Below are 18,095 nucleotides of genomic sequence, written 5' to 3'. Positions count from 1 at the left end.
AAGAAGAAATGGTGATGCCTTTCCTACGGATGATAATGAGAAGAGTATACATTTATCTTCTGTTGCACTATGCTCGCCATTTACCCAATGGAGGAAAACATGATAGAAAATGATTAGTATACTCGGAGGCTTTGAATAAAATATTTTGCTTTTGTTACAAATTATTCAAGAATGAAGGAAACAAGACTCGATTGGCTAATAATAGATTTCAAAACTGGAAAAATATTGGTGATAGGCTTAAAGGTCATAAAACTAATTGAGAGCACCTCACTTGCATGAACAAATGGATTGAGTTGGAAAGAAGATTTTAGAAGAATCAAACAATTGACAAAAGTGTTCAAGAACGAGTCATTAAAGAGAGGGAACATTGGAGAGGGGTATTACTGAGAGAAATTGCTCTTGTGGAAGCACTTGCGCAGAATAATCTACTATTTCGTGCAGAAAATGAGAAGATTTACCAAAAAAGAATTTTTTTAATATTTTATTCAAATGATTGGAAAATTTGATCTAGTAATGCAAAAGCACTTGAGGCGAATTGAAAATGGTGAGATTCATAACCATTATCTCAGTCACAAAATTCAGAACGAGTTGATACATATGTTAGCAGTGGAAGTGAAGAGTAAAATTGTTGCAACAATCAAAAACGCTAAATATTATTCAATTATACTTGATTGTACCCCGGATGTAAGTCATGAAGAACAAATGTCCCTTGTCGTATGATGTGTGGATATTTCTACAAGTCCAATAGAGGTGAGTGTGAGTGAGTTCTTTTTAGAATTTTTGAAGGTGGATGACACGATGGGATTGAGACTATTTTGTTCACTTTAAGAAGTATTAGTTAGCCTTCAACTTGATATTGGTGACTTAAAGGGACAAGGTTATGATAATGGCTCCAACATGAAAGGAAAAAATAAGGGTGTGCAAACAAGGGTACTTGAAGTAAATTCAAGAGCATTCTATATGTTATGTGGTTGGCATAGTCTCAATTTTGTTCTTTGTAATATGGCCAACTCTTATTCTAAAGCAAAAATATTTTTCGAAGTGGTACAACGTCTATATGTGTTGTTTTCCTCTTCAACCCAACGGTGGGCAATTTTAAAAGACAATTTGAAAGATGTGAAGGGTCTCACGCTTAAGACATTGTCACAAATACGTTGGGAAAGTCGTATTGAAAGCATCAAGTCAATAACATACCATCCCTCAAAACTAAAAGATGCTTTGGTAGACGCAAACGACACGACAGAGTCGATAGCACAAAGTGAAGCTAAATCTCTTGCAAAGAACGAACTTGAGAATTTTGAGTTCTTGTTTGCCATGGCTATTTGGTACAAGTTGTTGTTTGCTGTTAACATTGTGAGCAAGTTTCTTCAAAGTGAAGACATGTGCATAGACCTTGCTATCGAGAAGTTAAAAGACCTTATTTGATTATTTTGAAAACTACAGAAAGGTTGGTTTTGATGCTACCAAAATGGCGAATGAAATGGGGATTGAACTTAAGTTTGTTGAAAAGCGTATCATTCAAAGAAAGAAGCAATTTGATGAAGGTGTTACGGATAAGGTGACACACTCTGCTGAAGAATCAATGAAAGTGAATTACTTCTTTGTAATTGTGGATAAAGCTCTTTCTTCCATCAAAGATAGGTTCCAACAATTTGAAGTGTATGAGAAAAATTTTGGATTCTTGTTTGATTTGGAAAAGGCGAGTTCGAGTGATGAATGCTTGAAAAATCCTTGTACCAACCTTGAAGATGTTTTAAAGCATGGTGGGGTTTCCGATATTGATGGGAGAGATTTGTTTGTGGAGTTGAAATGCTTGAAACAAGTATTGCCAAAATGAGTGCAAAAATCAGTTGATGTGCTCAATTTTATTAAACTTATGGCGAACTCTTTTCCAAATGCATGGAATGCGTATATAGTGCTTTTTACTATACCGGTTAGTGTTGCCATGGGAGAAAGAAATTTTTCAAAGTTGAAGTTGATCAAAAATTACCTTCGATCAACCATGTCACAAGAAAGACTAAATGGATTAGCCATGCTATCAATTGAAAATGACTTGGTGAAATAGGTGGATTATACAAATTTAATTGATAGTTTTACTTCTAGAAATGTAAGACGAGTAATATTCAAGTGACACTTATGTGTTATTGAGATAATATGTATTTGCCTATTTGAAGACTTTGTATTTTGTGTTCGTATGTAATAATTAGTAGAACTTTATATTGGTTTGGTTTTCTTGTATTGTGATTGTCGCTGTAAAAATTGTTAAGTATTAATTCTTTAAGGGCATACTTTTTTTATGGCCTTGGGCATTAAAAACCCTTGGGCCAGCCCTGTGGAGACTTATGCCCATGTAAGCTTAGAGTCTACCTTTTCTTGGAGTGGTGTCAAATAAACTCTTGTTTGTCATGAAAGAGCATGTTCATTGTTGATCTCATTATTTTTGTTGTCAAGTATTGGAAATATTTTAAATTGCCTTAGGTTTGGAAGTTGCATGGTTATGTTGCCCCTTGAAGAGGATTATAGGTCATCTTTGATATCTTGAGCTGATTCGTTTATTTCTTTTCATACATTTATCTCTTGTGAGATCATTTGAGCCTCATGCATAGCGCTTTTTCTTATTGAGCTCCACCATCTATATTATGTCTTGAGAAGGCTTAATTAATTATGTGGATGTGAATTATTTAGAAGAGAGGGCAAATGTAGTGAGAATTGAGTTTTATTGATTGGTGATCTTTTTCATAAAAAAAAGAAGAGAAAAAAAAAAAGCAAAAAGGGAGACGCCAAATTATTGTGAAAGGAGAAATATTTGTTCTTAATGTGAAATTTTATTAAAGAGTTAGGAGGAGAGATATGGCGAAGTTTAAAAAAAAAAGGATTGAAAGTAAATAAAATTGAAAGAAACAGGGTACACATCATTATAGTTGCCTTATGTGAATTGTTGTAAGTCATTCTCGGACACTTGAATTCTTACCTAGCCTTGAAATACTTTCTCTTACCTAACGCTATCACCGGAATTGAAGTCTTATTTGATCCTAAGGGCAATGGGTTGTGGACTGATGGATAGAAAATGTTTTCAATATTTGTCATTCCGTTCATAAGATCGTGTGTCCGCTATATAGGGCTTTCTTTTCGTGTCATCATGTGCAGAGTATTTTGCTTTCATTTATATAACTTTCGGCCGCACATATTGAGAGTATATAATATGCACCTTGTTTTGAGTTATTTTATTTGTTGAATGCATGATACTGTGAGATTTGAAGTCGAGACTCAGTCTGGAAAAAATTTTTAAGTTATTTTTTGCTTGTGATTGAAGCCCTTGTTCACACACACTGAGTATAGGTGCCATGCTTATTTTTATGACTTGAAATATCTAGAACTGCTAATGCTTGTTATCTCTTTGCGATGGTTTCATATTCTTTGGTTGAGATATCTTTGAGCTGTCTTACGATTTTTCGGATTTTATATGAAAGGATTCTTGGTGTTTTGTGGGTGATCACTACTGAAAACACTCACGAGACTTCACTCGTCCTATTGGGGTTGCCTGGGGGTTTAAAAGAACTATCGGTTTTAATTTGTTTTTTTTAGTTACATTTTGTTTTCTTTGCTCGGGACTAGCAAAGTGTAAGTTAGGAGGTATGATAGGCGCGTAAATGTTCACATAAGCACCCCTAATTTATCTTTGTTAAGTCCTATTTATATTATTATTTGGAGCTTAATGCTTAATTTATGTATTGTAGGTATTTGAAGGATTTGGTACAGAAAGTGCAGAATTAAAATATTATATGGTGTTGGAAGCATGTCCGTTTGAAGATCATATGTTTTGCACGGAACTAATTAGTCCACGGGCTAATAGGTGGCAAAATAATTCGATTTAGTTGCAAATGTCTTGGTGGGCCCAGAACCAATGAGTTTACTAGTTTGACCAAAAGTTAGACCAAACAAAAGAAGGTGCCCAGACAAGGCAATTGTGGGCTGAAAATTAAAAGGAGAGAAATATAGGGTATTTGGAAAGTTGGCTACAGGAGGATAAAAAAAGAGGACCACTGTTGGGATTGGGGGATTACCACGGACGCATTACAACAGAACAAAGAAGAGAGGGTTGTGCACGAAGGGGAGACTTTTTGACAGGCGATCATTTTTTCGACTTTTCTTTTCTGTTTTCCCTTCACGTTTTGATGCTTTGTTTAATTACTCGCATTCCGATAATTAGTTTTAATTTCTGTTTTTTAATAAAAGTTATTCACTGGTATTTGATTAGTTGATATTTCTTTTTTATTTTTCATCTTACGTAATAGAAGTATGTTTGAAATTAGGGTTTCTTTTGTTTCTTGCTTAACAATGAGTGAGTAGTCGTATAGGTAGGGTCACGGGGCGATTAGCACGTCGTGACAAGTCCGGGCACTGCTCCTATTTTCAAATAATGAAAAAAGCAATTTTAGGTTAATGAAGAACATTCTTTAAACGAATCCGGGTATTGTGGGAACCCATGTGAACGGGGGAATGGGGGTCCAAAACTCATTCCCCGCTGCCCATAGGTAAACGGTGACCATTAAAGTTCGCATCTTTCAGGGTATCTTTTTCTCTCTAAAGTCGAATATTTTTAAGAACACTGAATGGAGCAAATAAGTCCAGCTTGGTTGCGGTGCTATGAACCCTACGACCGTGCCTCCTTTTTAATTCTCGAGAAGAACTTGTTATTACTTAGCTTAATTTATTTCCAATCAATTGATAAGAGGTGGCTACCTAAGAGCCTGTTAAATTAGTAACAACCCGAGGTTTTAGTCAGCACACATCACTGTTTTTGTGGATTCGACTTCGATTTTACCGGATATTGTGCTACGTCGATCTCCGCCCTACGCATGGGACAACCCATTAATTTAGGATTAGAATTCCGACAAGCAGGAGGCACGTAAGATTTTGGAGATGGAGATAACTCATGATAGGGTGAAGGGCACCGTTGGTCATATTGTATGCTTATAATCAACTAATCAAGGGTAACGTATCCCATAATATTGTTTCTCTAGTTTATACTTTAATTTCCAGTTTTTACCACCAAAAATAAAAGATTTTTTTTTTATTATCCCATTATCATCAACTAGGCATCAAGGCACACGTAATGCATGTGCAAGTCGAATCTTGATATAATTGACCTTACAATAATCATTAAATAAATAGCTCTTGCACAGCCGTAGCATCTCCACAATTCACAATGGGTGGTGGAATCGCTCTTTCCGAATAGGCCTGTCAATGGGCCGAATCCAACTGATTTGAATAAGACCCGAATCCGATAAGACTCAAATCTGATAGTGGTAATCTGAATCCGAATCCGATATGAAAACTTTTGTACTTCAAAAATTTTAGCAAAAAAAAAAATTTTCCGAAATTTTTTTTAAAAAAATAAAAATAAAAATACAACTTATTAAACATTTTTTTTGTCAAAATAAAAAATTTACTTTTTAAAAAATAAAATAAAGTTCTGATTCGGATTGATAACGGATTTAATTCGATCCGATCTGATCTGTATTTGGATTACCGGATTCGGATTATCTGATCGACGTTATTGAATTCGAATCAAATTTTTCGAATCAGATCCGATCCATTGACAGGCCTATTTCCGAACCTTCGAAGCCCGGATCAACTTCTCGGGCAACAAATTACAATACTTGAGAATCTGTACTTGAGAATCTCGGGCAGGGACAATATAAACAAAAAAATGTATACCGTTAGAGATTTAGCTTTATCGTTTCTCTGAATTTTATTGGCTTAGCATTAGGGGTTTCTGTGGGATTGAGAAATTTGGGACAATGACAAATATTAGTTTCTAAATTATATTGGGAATTGATATTTACATTCCATTTTTTGATATCCATGGCGCCACACTCCATTTTTTGTTTTTTTTGTGTGTTGAAAGTGTGTATTATTTTGTTAAAAAACAAAAAAAAAAAAGTGAATATAAAAAAAGAAGTGTAAACATCAATCCCCGTTATATTTGATTGGCATTGGAGGATTTCTACTGGGACTAGGATTTTTTCATTTTCAAAAATGCCAATAGAAGTGCTACAATACACACCCCTTATTTGGGTGTGTATCATATGCACCCTCATTGAAATACACTAAAATGTTATGATTCCCAAAATGTTATGAATGTATTATTCAAAAGTTACGAATCATATGATGAAAAGTTACGAATTTTTAGTATAAAAGTTACGAATTTTTAGTATAAAAGTTACGATACGAAATAAAATGTTATGAATGATCGGTCCTACAAATAATTTTTTTATGAGGTATGAACCACACAATATGTGCATATGGTACACACCTTAAAGGGTGTGTATTGAAGATTTTCCCTAGAATTTAATTGTAACTAAATTGGGAGTGACCAATGGCGACTCCAAGAGTTATGAAACATGGGGTTATACATAAGCATCAATACTTCTACCAAAATATGTGCAATTCCCAAACAATCAATATCCCAAATATATTCAATTCTCCAACCTCGGTATCGGACCTTCATGTTTTACACCTTGAACGATACTCCTGTGTATGTAAACTATTCATACATTATAATTGATATACTCTATTTAAATGATGCCAGTTTTTCAATCTCTCTCAGATTCTATACATTTGATACTAAGGTCCCGTTCCAAAACTCTCCATAAATACTTATTTTTTAATAATACAATTTCAAATTCAAAAATCATGTATTTACACAAATAATTTTTCTATCAATATGGATCTTGTTTAATAGATCTCATCGAGATCTATTATACGGTGTAAAAAAATAAAAAAATAAAATTTTAATTTGAAAATATGAAATAAGCTGTTTATTTTTTAAGAAGGTTTTTGGAACAGTGCCTAATAACCCTAGAATACACAACATAAATTAGAGGAGTAAATAAAATTTGTATCGCTGCTTTAGCGGTTGATGTTTGCAAAAGAGAGAGAGGAGAGAAAAAACTGGTGAAGACTGTGATTGAGTAAGCTATGAAGCGACGAAGAAAGAATACAGTGATAAAGAGGATATGAGTTTTAGCTTGTATTCTTGATTTAATTTTACTAGGTTTTAATTCAGCTAGTGTGGGGTGAGATCAGTTTTTAGCCTATATTGAAAAATTAACAAATGTCGTGACCCCATCAAATTAGTTTTAGCTTTTCGTTTCTGTATTCTCTCGAAACTTCTAGTGAGTTTCGTAGGTTTAAAAATTATCTAGTGGTCAATCCCTCCAAGGTACGAGAACTTTCTGAAACAAAAGATAGAAGAATATCTCAACCGTTCCTCCCAAAATATCTCCTCACATTTATCCCACACGTGTCACGATGTCATCTCCCCTAACACAAAAAAATCGTTTCACAGAACATTCTCGACTCTCGGTTAGATAATCATTTTGCCCCATAGATACGATTGGGCCTGTTTCAGAATACTTTTTAAAAAAATATTTATTTATTTTATATTTTTAAATTTAAAAATAATATAAATAATTTGTTTTTTATTTTTTTAAACCGAATAAAAGATATAAAATAAGATTCATATTACTAGAAAAATTATTTGCGTAAATAAATTATTTTCAATTTAAAATTGCTTTCTTAAAAAATAATTATTTATTTTTAGTTCTAGAACGAAACCTTAGGCTCTGTTTAGAATCAATGGAAAGAAAAATAAAAAAATAAAAAAAAAATGAGATGAAAATTTTACTATTCATAGTATTTTCTTCCATCTTTCTCTCTCAACCAAAAAATGGAAGAGATTCTGGCCACCGAGGGGCCCACCAACGACCGCCCCGTCCGCGTCCATACATAGCTATGTTGTCGTATCGTACTAGTACTATATATATATACACAAATTATCAAGTGAGGGATCCCTCATTTTTTTAAAATGAGGGACTTTCATTTCCCGATCAAATTTTGAAAATCCGAACCGTTCAATGTGTGCAGAACGTGATTTTAAGGGTCCCCGCGAGAAATCAGCAAAAAAAATGACCGGGAAGGGCTTCATCCGAGCAGTTTTTTTTGAACCGTTCAATGAAAACTGCTCGGATGAAGCCCTTCCCGGTCTTTTTTTTTGCTGATTTCTCGCGGGGACCCTTAAAATCACGTTCTGATCACTTTGAGCGGCTCGGATCATCGAAATTCAATCGGGAAGGAAAGTCCCGCATTTTAAAAAAGTAAGGGATCCCTCACCGGAACCTGACTGTATATATATATATATATATATATATATATATATATATATGTGTGTGTGTGTGTGTCGAACCAATTTCGCTTTCACTACTCGAGCTGGAGATTATCATCTTCCCAATCGATTATCGATCGAATAGTGGAACCCCAAACCCAAACAGAGACTAATAACAACTTTGAAGGCACAAAGGCGTACGTAGTTGATTTGAGATTTTTCTCACTCTGTTTAATTATTTGGTGTGGGACGGAGATGGAAACCTCCGATCCGAGGTCGGATTCCTATTACGGAATTCTTGGTGTTAACGTGGACTCCTCCGATAAAGAGATTCGCCGTGCCTATCGCAAACTTGCTATGGTACGTAGTACACCATTCTCACTCTCCCTCTCCCTTTCTCGCTCTTACAATAGATACTAGGGATCGGTGCGCGCAGGCCACGCGTGGGAAATCTTGCTTAGGAATGCCTTGTGCATAAACAAATTTCATTACCGTTGTAAGATCTGTCTACAAATTGGTAAATAAGTTGTTGAAACCGCCTGCAGTTTTTTTCCGAACGTGGGTTTTAACAGAACTGTTTTATGGAGATAACATCCATTAACCATTTATCAGAAAAGTCCATAATTTTCTATTTGTCAAACGATTCATCTATCACTTATTAGAGCCAAAATTTTTGGAAATATATCATTGTCATATTACTCTTGCTGGAATTCTTAATGCGAATTTTGGTTGGTATCTTTTTCAACGTTTTCCTATGCGTCCGTACAGCAATGGCATCCTGACAAATGGACAAGAAGCCCGTCTCTGTTGGGTGAGGCCAAACACAAATTTCAACAAATTCAAGAAGCATATTCAGGTACATCATGATTGAGCTGTAATTCAATATATTCTCTCTCATACAGTTGATTTTTTTTCCCCAAAATTTGCTGGACATTGTTGTTACTTGTGGCGTCATTTGTTCAAATATATACTATCCTTGTATGGAGTTGTTGGTAGTAGTAATTGTTGTGTTGGAATTGCAGTGTTGTCGGATCAGAGGAAGAGGGCTATGTATGACGCGGGATTATATCATACTCTTGAAGACGAGGATGAGGTGTGTTGGAATTGCAGTATTGGTTTCGTTGAGTTTTGTTTTGTTTTGTTTTCCTTGTTAATCAAAATGTTTCTGATTTGTTTTGTACTAGACTAGAATTTGATGCTGATACTCTGCTAATTATTGTACTTGTTTCAGGACTTTTCTGATTTTCTGATGGAAATGATGTCTCTCATGAATCAAGCCAAAAGAGAGGTATAAAATTTATGAACCTGTCTTTTGTTTGTTTCAGTACTTTCTTGCATGTTTTTCATTTTAGATCTTTCATTTTCGGTAGTTATCGGCATGCTCTTTATTGTTTCTCTGTTTCTACCTTCTTAAAATGTCCTCAAATATCCACTGAAGTTCTATCTCTAATAAAGCATTTTATGTGGAGTTTTTTGTTAGAAATCGTATCTGGACTAGGTATTTCCTCTAGTATTAATGCAGGGAAAGCTTAATGTAGTGAAAGAGATATGATGTTAATGAAGAAAAAACTGAAAGATGTTCTTACAGTTCGATACCACACACCCCCCCCCCCCCCCCCAAGTTCTAAGGTATCCAAGCTAGCTTATGCGCATCTTGACTAATCTTGAGGGACCAATCCCACTGCCCACTTGCGGGGATCCAATTAAAGCCAGAACTTGTCTAAGAGCAATATTGGTGAACTGGTTTCTGGAAATCCGTCCCATGAACTTGTTTGAAAGGGTTGAACCGAGCAAAGTCAGAGACAAAAAAATGTTCGCTAAAGAGCGAGTTGTAGAAAAGCAAATTGATTGTGAACTGGGAGAAGTTTCGCCAAGGGTAAAAAAGAAATGAAATATGTGGTAGATTCATCTTGGTGATGGCTCACATTGAGGGAAAAAAATTCCCATGTATTTTTGTTTGTTTTTAATTGGGAAAATAGTATTATTGTTCCCCGTTCATGTTTGAGTTATATTTTTGTTATTGCATAGCGTTTTTTAGTATCAAATGAGTTTTGCCCGTTCATGTTTGAGTTTTATTCTGTTATTTGATTAGTGATTACTTGCATTATGCATAGCAATCTGAGCGCACTGATCAATTTTTTCATGTTTTATGTACATACACAGTGCAAGAGTTACAGCATGGAAGAATTGCAGAGCATGTTCACTGATATGGCCAAGGGTTTCGAGTACCCAAATTGGTCTTATTCCCCGCATTTCCAATGGCCTTCTTCCTACGAGTCTTCCCAATGGGGTCAAGAGCCCTCTACGTTTAATGACTCTGGAAATTCCAAGAGAAGTCAATGCACGACATATCCCATGGCCGGAACAAACTCACATATATGCGTATCTAATTTCCAGATGTATTGAAGAAAACCATTGTTTTTGGGCTTTTAGAGCAGTGGCTGTTATGAAGGTTTTCATGTTTTACTTTGGGCTTTTCATGGTGCTGTTACTGAAATCTGGATCTTTTTAACTGAAAAAAGAAATATGGATCTTGATGTACATGTACATGTTCAAGTGGTTAACAATCTATAAGGAATGGTATTGTTTGAAAGTGGAAATGGTGTTTTGCTCGTCGCGTTTCTCATTTTCTTCCAACTTCATTTTTTGCGCTGTATCAAGTATGTTAGGTCGGGGATTTCTTAATTTTGAATAAACTTGTGGGTTTTGAAAATTTTCCGGTTGATTCAAAGTGGTTATCTACGAGAGTTATTTAGCTCTCCACTTAGACTTTTCTCTGATCCTGTCTTGCTCCAACCAAAGCGTAAAATGTTAGAAGTATTGTATTGCTAAAAACATTGCCTGATAATCATAGTACTTTCCATCTGTTTTGACGGATTTTAGTGGCTCCAGGGTGCCAAAATATAATGCATGATTGATACTGGCTATACTGGTATATGCATTTTGGGACAGCGCCGCATAATACCATTCCAACTAACAAGTTTGCCTCAAGACGTGGGTGAAGCAGTTTACTAACAACTTCAATCTGTAAGGCAAGAAGGGCCCGAATGGCCCAAATTTACTCTTGCACCAGTCCTAACCCAAATATATCAGCCCACCAAATTGCTCAAAGCCTAGGCATAGTACTGCTGCCTGCAACGCCCAGAGAATTAGCAAGATCAATAATTCAAGTGAATTTTCTTTTCTTGTTTGTTTGACAAATGTTATGAAAATTAACCCTCATCGATCCCCACCCGGCAGACTTATCAAAAAAAAAAAGTAGAAACAGCCATCTTTCTGCACTACGTGCAATTAGGACTATTATTCTTAGGAGAGTCTATTGTGCTAAAATGAAAGATGAGAATACTATGAAGTACTGGAGTTAGCTAGGAAAAAGAGCGAATAACAATTTTGAGAATAACAATTTTGAAAATGTACACGTCGGATGTGTGCTACATGCACAAAGACTAGTGCAAGATAGAAGAGCCATAATTCCCACCACTAAACAAACAAACAAACAAAAATGTAGAATTTTGTTTAGGGAAAAAATCTCAGTAAAAGAAATGAAGGCAGAATAAGAAGTAGGTAGATGAAATTAGTTGGCAATTAATTATCATGGACAAATGGGGGAGAGGACAATATGTAAGAAGGAAGCCGTGAGGAAGAGGAGTCCATTATGATGACTGATGAATCAGTTTTGTATGATGACTGATGAATCAGTTTTGTCTTCAGCTCGAACCTGGTCCTGCAAAACGAAGCAACAACTCGAGTCACCGGTGTGGTGGCTTGCCAACCACCCTCCAATGCCTAAGTCAGTAGAGAACTCGCTATATGGTGGGAGAATTGAGATTCTTGGTTGTGAGGTGCATACCTTTCATTGGAGTTCTACCGTTGTATTTATAGGCGTTTAGATAGGATGTTGAGTCCTTGTAGGACTGTATCTCGTAGATTCCGGATTACCTTTTTAAGGAATGTGGAGTCCTACCTTAGCTAGGAGTCCATGGTCATCCTGCCTTAGCTAGGAATCCTCACCCGTCTTTAATCATGTATATCATCAGGGCTTTTGTGCTTATCTTTTCGGCACATCTCCCTTATCCCTTAGGATTCAGGCTTCAAAGTGTGGTGTCTTTATTTAGGATAAGTATATTTTATGAATACTACTTGCCTTGCACTAGCTTGGGACCGGAGCTGGCTTTAGACCTCGTGCCAGTTTCGTCAGAAGGGCAGAGCTGGCATATTCTAACCTCGTGAAAGGCGGCGTTTCCCCAGGGGGTATGACCAAGACTAGCTTCTACTCCCCAGGTCCGTATCTCTTACAGTGCTGGTTTTTTCAGGTATATCCTACTTATCAGGTACTCCCCTGTTTCCAAGCTCCAGCTCTTTCCTGGAGGTAGGGAACATTGGTTAGACCTAAATGTCGGTTACCGCTCTTTTTCCTTTTGCAGAGGATTTTAAATACGTGGGTCACGTCGTGGGACATGTGTCAAGATCCTTACTATTCTGGTGTCTAGAGGTGGACAACGAAGATCAAGGAGTGTTCCTCGGGATTAATGCTCATCGTTTAGGCTTCTCCTTGTCTCGATCAAAAACCTACCAGAGGAATATTTCGAATCGAACCTGCTTGGGCTATTTTCCTCGTGAAGTTCTTCCTTGCCATTTTCCTTCGCCAGTCTTCTAGAGCCGGTTTCCCTTAGGTACGTTCTCTTTTCTTAGCTGTTCTTTCTGCTGTTTTCATGCTGGGTTTTCCCCCTATCGTAGAGATTTTCGAATCAGAGTGGTTCATTCGGGGGCAGTTTATTTGCGCTAGGTTGATCGGTTTTTCTTGCAACCATCTGCATTCCCCCATCATAGAAGATTTTGCCCCTACTCCCTTGTTCTTCAGAATAGGGTTTTTCGTGACCTCTTTTATTTATCAGTTCATTTGTATCCCAAGTAATGTCTGAGGGTTTCATCAATTTCTCTTCGATCCTTCAGGCGGAAGAGTCGACTGTGGAAGAGGAGGTCTTAATGCGTCGTAGCAGCGGTATTAGGGTTTCTTTTGACATGGGTCAGTTGAGCATTGTCGAACCCTTGTCGCCTCCTGCTTCCTCATCGAGGGATTCCCGTAGGGTTCCCGTTTTTTCTGCTTCCCGTAGGGTTCCCGTAGGAATTCCTTTCATTTTTGTAGCAAGAGCCCCATTTCCTTTGAGCCCCAACTTGGAAGCAGAGCTGCAACAGGCCAGGAGCTATCCAGTTCATAGCTGGGAATTGCTTGTAACTCCGAAATCGTTGGCCACCTACTTGCTGGGTCAAGAGACCACTCATGGGGTCTTAGCACTATTAGAGGTAGCTTTCTGTTTTATCTTTGGTGTTCTACTTCTAGATGACTTTTACACTTTTTTTCCTTTCTTTCCCTTTTTTAGAAGAAGAAATGGGAGACAAAGCCATGGCTCCAAAGATGGATAAAGTCCTTCTGGCCCAACTCAAGGCTAAGAGAACTAAGCAGTCAACTGGGGTTGCAGCTCCAAAAAGGAAGAGCTCGCGTCTTCAAAAGGAACTGAATGTTGAGAGCTTCTTGGATGCCGACCTTCCTAGCGATCCTGCTCTTGACTTAGGGGTTGAGCAGATCGTTGAGGGGGATGCTGAAAAATCAAAGAGAAAGGCGAAAGGTGCAGCCGTGGTGAGCACTCCACCTGCCAAGAAGTTGAAGACTTCTGCTGGCCCTTTTGTACTGGGTGACCATCAGGAAGCTCTTGAACGTGCCTCTGGGCTGCTTTGTGCTACTGATAAAGACTTGATGGCGGAGATGTCTCTTCAGGCCGTGGGGGAGCAGATGTTAGTCGAATTAGCCATGGTATGCTCCTCTTTCTTGTAATTGACAATTTAATTGTCTGTTGTTTCTTTAATAGCCCTTTTTTTGTAGGCCACGGCCCGCGGCCGTTACCTCACTTCCCAAAGCCATGGCTTGGAGAGGTAGGTGGTTACCCTTACTGAGGCCAACATAAAGCTCACAAAGTAAGGTGCTTCTATGGCTGCCAAGCTCCAGAAAGCAACAAGCAAGAGAGACGCTGCCCTAAAGTCGAAGAGAGGTTTAAAGGAAGAGAGAGACACTGCCGTGGCCACTGCTCTGAGTCTGGAACAGAAGATTTCTGAGTGGGACGTGGAGATGGAGGAGTATAGGACAAAATGTCTGAGGTTGCTGGAGAAGGTGAAGAACGCTCGTCGGGAAGCCATCGAACTCTTCCTTCAATCCCCTGAATACCGTCAGGACATCACCCAGCAATATTTTGATGGGTTTGAAGCTATGAGGAGCCGGGCAGCCTTAGCCTTCCCTTACTTGGATTTTTCCAAATTTGAGGTTGATGATGAAGAAGGGCCCTCATGTTTTGACTGGGGAAAGAAGGAGGGGGAAGAAGATGATGATGCGGCATCCAAGGACATATCTATCCCGAGCTCTTGCGTTGCATCCCATCTCCAAACTCCAAAAAAAGTCTCTCTTGAAACTCCAACTCCAGCTGCAACACCTCTTGGCCCATCGTCTGGCGATGGGCAGGCAATTTGAAGTTTCCAACCCTGGGCCTTTGAGTGGCCTTTGAAAACTTTTTAATTCATTTGGGTCTGTAACTAAACACACTTTACTACTTTCGTACTTTAGTTGTGTTTGTTTGGGAGTAGTCTTGACTCCTGTTTGGTTAGGTGTTCTCAAAACTTTTTCTTGGTGACTGATGAGGATGATCTCAATGAGATCATGTTTTGGGGCCTTTTGAAGGCTGTTTAGTTTTGGATAACGTGACAGGTACAGGTGCAAGTTGCATGAAAGGATGATTTCATTTTAAGTTATGGCAGTTTTGTATAGTCTATGTGCACGTTATGCATGTAGACTTTTTGTAAATCTTTGCCATTTCCTGCCCTTACTAGGCATTTGAACTTTAGTCTTTTTTGCAAGGGGGCATACCCTTTGCTTTAATAAGCCGTGTAGCTAGAATTTCTATTCTGAGCTTTATTTGATAGCATAGCAGTGATTTGTTTGTGAGCTTGAAAATTTTTCCTAAGCTCACTTTGCATAGCTGTGCTACGTCTTTGAGCTTGGAAATTTTTCCTGAGCTTACTTTGCATAGCTATGCTACGTCTGTGAGCTTGGAAATTTTTCCTAAGCTTACTTTGCATAGCTATGCTACGTCTGTGAGCTTGGAACTTTTTCCCTGAGCTTGTTTGGTTGCATAGCCATGCTACGTCTTTGATAGATAGAGTGGTGGTAGTCCTACTCCCCTAAGTGTATTAATTGTTTGCGTCCAAACAATTGAGACACTTATTAAATGTTTCCTTTGGGATAATTATGAATAATGATTCCGTAGAATTTTACCTTTTTGTTTTCCCCATGGGTTTAAACCTTTGGCAACTGCTCGAGGTACTCGGGTGTGTAACTTCCCATTACTCTAAGCAGTTGAGTTGGCGGTTTTAATTGCAGTTTTGATTATAGTCATACTGATTGGTTTAGCAAGCGGTTAGTGAACCATCTAAGTTGTGCTATAAAAACCAATAGTTATGATGAATTATTCTTCACCAGTTTTTGAGTTTCAAATGGCGTCTAACGATCGAGTTTCCAAGCTGTGCCAAGAACTGTAAAACTTGAAGGCAGCCATCAACGGGCTGTCTGTGAAAATGGATGCCATGGCGGAATCAATTTCCCTCATTGAGAAGACGGTCCGTATGGTGCTGATAGCTAACTGGGACCACTTGGAGGCTTTCCAAGGGTAGCCAGCCCCACCAGTTCCTTCTCCTCCGAGGGAGGGAGGTAGTGGTTAGGTTGCAACTTTGTGGGTTTTACCCATAAAGTACTTTATGTAAAATCAGTCCACACCCTTTGGGGTGTGGATTTATTAATAAAATTTGAATAATTTTATTCGTCTGCTTGCCTTTTTCAATATCAAGTACACAGGAAATTATGAACGATTTTCCTTCATGGAGAATTTTATTGGCCACAGGGGCTAACAACGGGAACACATGGTCCTAATAACATTGATGCTAGAGTTTTATTGAAAAACCAAAAACTTCCTAAAAATAGAAATAAATTTCCTAAAGACAGGAATAGACTTTCACTGCAAGCACCTACTTGTAATACTTCTTGAGGTGCTCCGTATTCCATGAATTTGGCAATTCTTTTCCCCTTAGGGTTGCGAGCCTATATGCACCAGCCTTGACGTGGTGTAAGACCTGATAGGGTCCTTCCCAATTTGGTCCAAGCTTGCCCGCTTTCTTTCCAGTTGGATCAACTTTCCTTAGGACCAAGTCACCAGCTCGAAAATCTCTTGGCCTAACCCATGCTTCATGGTACCTAACCATTCTTTGGTGGTACACGGCTACTTTGGTCATTGTTGTTTCCCTTTTTTCTTCTAAGAGATCCAGCTTTGCCCTGAGATCTTCTTGGTTTTCCTAGTGGTCCGTGCTTACGGTCCTATAGTTGAAGAGTTCAATTTCAATTGGGACTACTGCCTCGGCCCCAAATGCTAGAGAATATGGAGTTTCTCCAGTTACAGTTCGGGGTGTTGTATGATATGCCCATAGCACATTGTATAACTCATCTGGCCAAGCTCCTTTAGCTTCTCGTAGTCTCTTCTTGATTCCTTTCTTAATTGTTCGATTTGTGACTTTCACTTGGCCATTGGCTTTTGGGTGAGCTTTGGATGCATAATGTACGTGTATTCCCTTAGAAAATACAGTATGTTTTAAACTGAGTATTGTCAAACTGCTTTCCATGGTCTGTGACTATCACTCGTGGTAACCCAAAACGGCTAATGATTATCTTCCATAAGAAATCAATTGTAACCTCCGCTATAATTGTGGCCAACGCCTTAGCTTTGATCCACTTCGTAAAGTAATCTACAGCTATAATGGCATACTAGACCTGGCCTGCTGCCATTGGAAGTGGGCCAATTAAGTCTACTCCCCACTGGGCAAATGGCCAGGGTCCTTTCATTGGAGTTAGGGCCATGGGGGATCCATGAATGATGTTTGCAAAGTGTTGGCATTTCTCACATTTTTGGACCATAGAGTTGCAATCCTTTTGTATGCTTGGCCAGTAGTACCCCAACCTAAGGAGTTTATAGGCCAACATGCGGCTACCTTGGTGGTCCCCACATACCCCTTGGTGGACCTCTTCCATAACCCGTATAGATTCTGCCGTGGTCAAACATCTAAGGTATGGTAATGAGAAGCTCTTTCTATACAGCACATCTCCCAACATTAAGTATTTTGCAGCCCTGATCTTGAGCTGCCTAGCTTTGTCCTTGTTGTCTGGTAAGGTCTCATTTGTTATGTACTCAACTATGGGGCCCATCCATGAAGTGCTGTAGTCAATAGCTTGAATTTGTACGTTTGGGGTAGAGATACTTGGTAATTCCAAGTATCGTACAGGGGTGTTTCGTGGAATAGCATCCTCCTTAACCGTGGCCAATTTTGCCAAATAATCAGCTTCAATGTTCTCCTCCCTTGGGATCCTGACAATACTAAAGCTTTGTAGCTTTGCAACTTGGGCCTTTACTTTATCCAAGTACTTTTGCATTACCTCTTCTTTCCCAGTGTATTCTCTTAGGACTTATCCTACAACCAACTGTGAATCACTTTTGGCTAACACATAGTTGGCACCAACGGCCTTAGCCAGTTCCAATCCAACGACAAGCGCTTCGTATTCTGCCTCATTGTTAGTTGCTTTGAACTCGAACCTAAGCGCGTAGCTCAGGCGTTGTCCTTTTGGAGATGTTAAGATCAGACCAGCTCCGCTTGCTTCTTTGGTTGTTGATCCATCAACCTAAAGGACCCAAGGTTTTGGTTCCTCTTTGGGTAACTCATCTGGTTCTGGATAAGTGCATTCTGCTAGGAAATCTGCAAGGACTTGTGCTTTGATAGCACTCCTCGGTTTGTACTCTATATCAAACTCGCCAAGCTCTATTGACCATTGAATCAAGCG

The 18,095-nt window shown here is 38.4% G+C and overlaps 3 protein-coding genes across 4 annotated transcripts in view; 2 read left to right on the top strand and 1 right to left on the bottom strand.

The window, feature by feature from the left end:
* Positions 1-10,770, top strand: part of LOC131300548 (uncharacterized) — a 58,788-nt gene extending 48,018 nt beyond the window's left edge. The window contains exons 2-6 of one of the 2 annotated variants that reach the window (XM_058326449.1): positions 8,248-8,530; positions 8,939-9,026; positions 9,193-9,263; positions 9,402-9,458; positions 10,334-10,770. In XM_058326449.1, the coding sequence (XP_058182432.1) occupies positions 8,426-8,530; positions 8,939-9,026; positions 9,193-9,263; positions 9,402-9,458; positions 10,334-10,576 (564 nt within the window). In that variant the 5' untranslated portion in view covers positions 8,248-8,425 and the 3' untranslated portion in view covers positions 10,577-10,770. Of the gene's footprint in view, positions 1-8,210; positions 8,531-8,938; positions 9,027-9,192; positions 9,264-9,401; positions 9,459-10,333 lie in introns of those variants that run through there. The other variant, XM_058326448.1, reaches the window with a different exon arrangement.
* LOC131299619 (uncharacterized) lies at positions 720-1,425 on the top strand. Its single transcript, XM_058325204.1, has 2 exons — positions 720-750; positions 833-1,425. Exons 1-2 carry the CDS (start codon positions 720-722, stop codon positions 1,423-1,425), a joined length of 624 nt encoding a protein of 207 aa, XP_058181187.1.
* Positions 10,771-16,561: 5,791 nt separating the features above from the next.
* On the bottom strand, positions 16,562-17,690 carry LOC131299618 (uncharacterized). Its single transcript, XM_058325203.1, has 2 exons — positions 17,034-17,690; positions 16,562-16,834 (listed from the first exon to the last, which is right to left on the bottom strand). Exons 1-2 carry the CDS (start codon positions 17,688-17,690, stop codon positions 16,562-16,564), a joined length of 930 nt encoding a protein of 309 aa, XP_058181186.1.
* Positions 17,691-18,095: the final 405 nt, after the last annotated feature.

Source organism: Rhododendron vialii, chromosome 9a (genome assembly GCF_030253575.1).
Source record: "Rhododendron vialii isolate Sample 1 chromosome 9a, ASM3025357v1".
In the NCBI taxonomy this organism is placed as follows: domain Eukaryota; kingdom Viridiplantae; phylum Streptophyta; class Magnoliopsida; order Ericales; family Ericaceae; genus Rhododendron; species Rhododendron vialii.
This window is presented reverse-complemented; position numbering and strand designations above follow the sequence as displayed.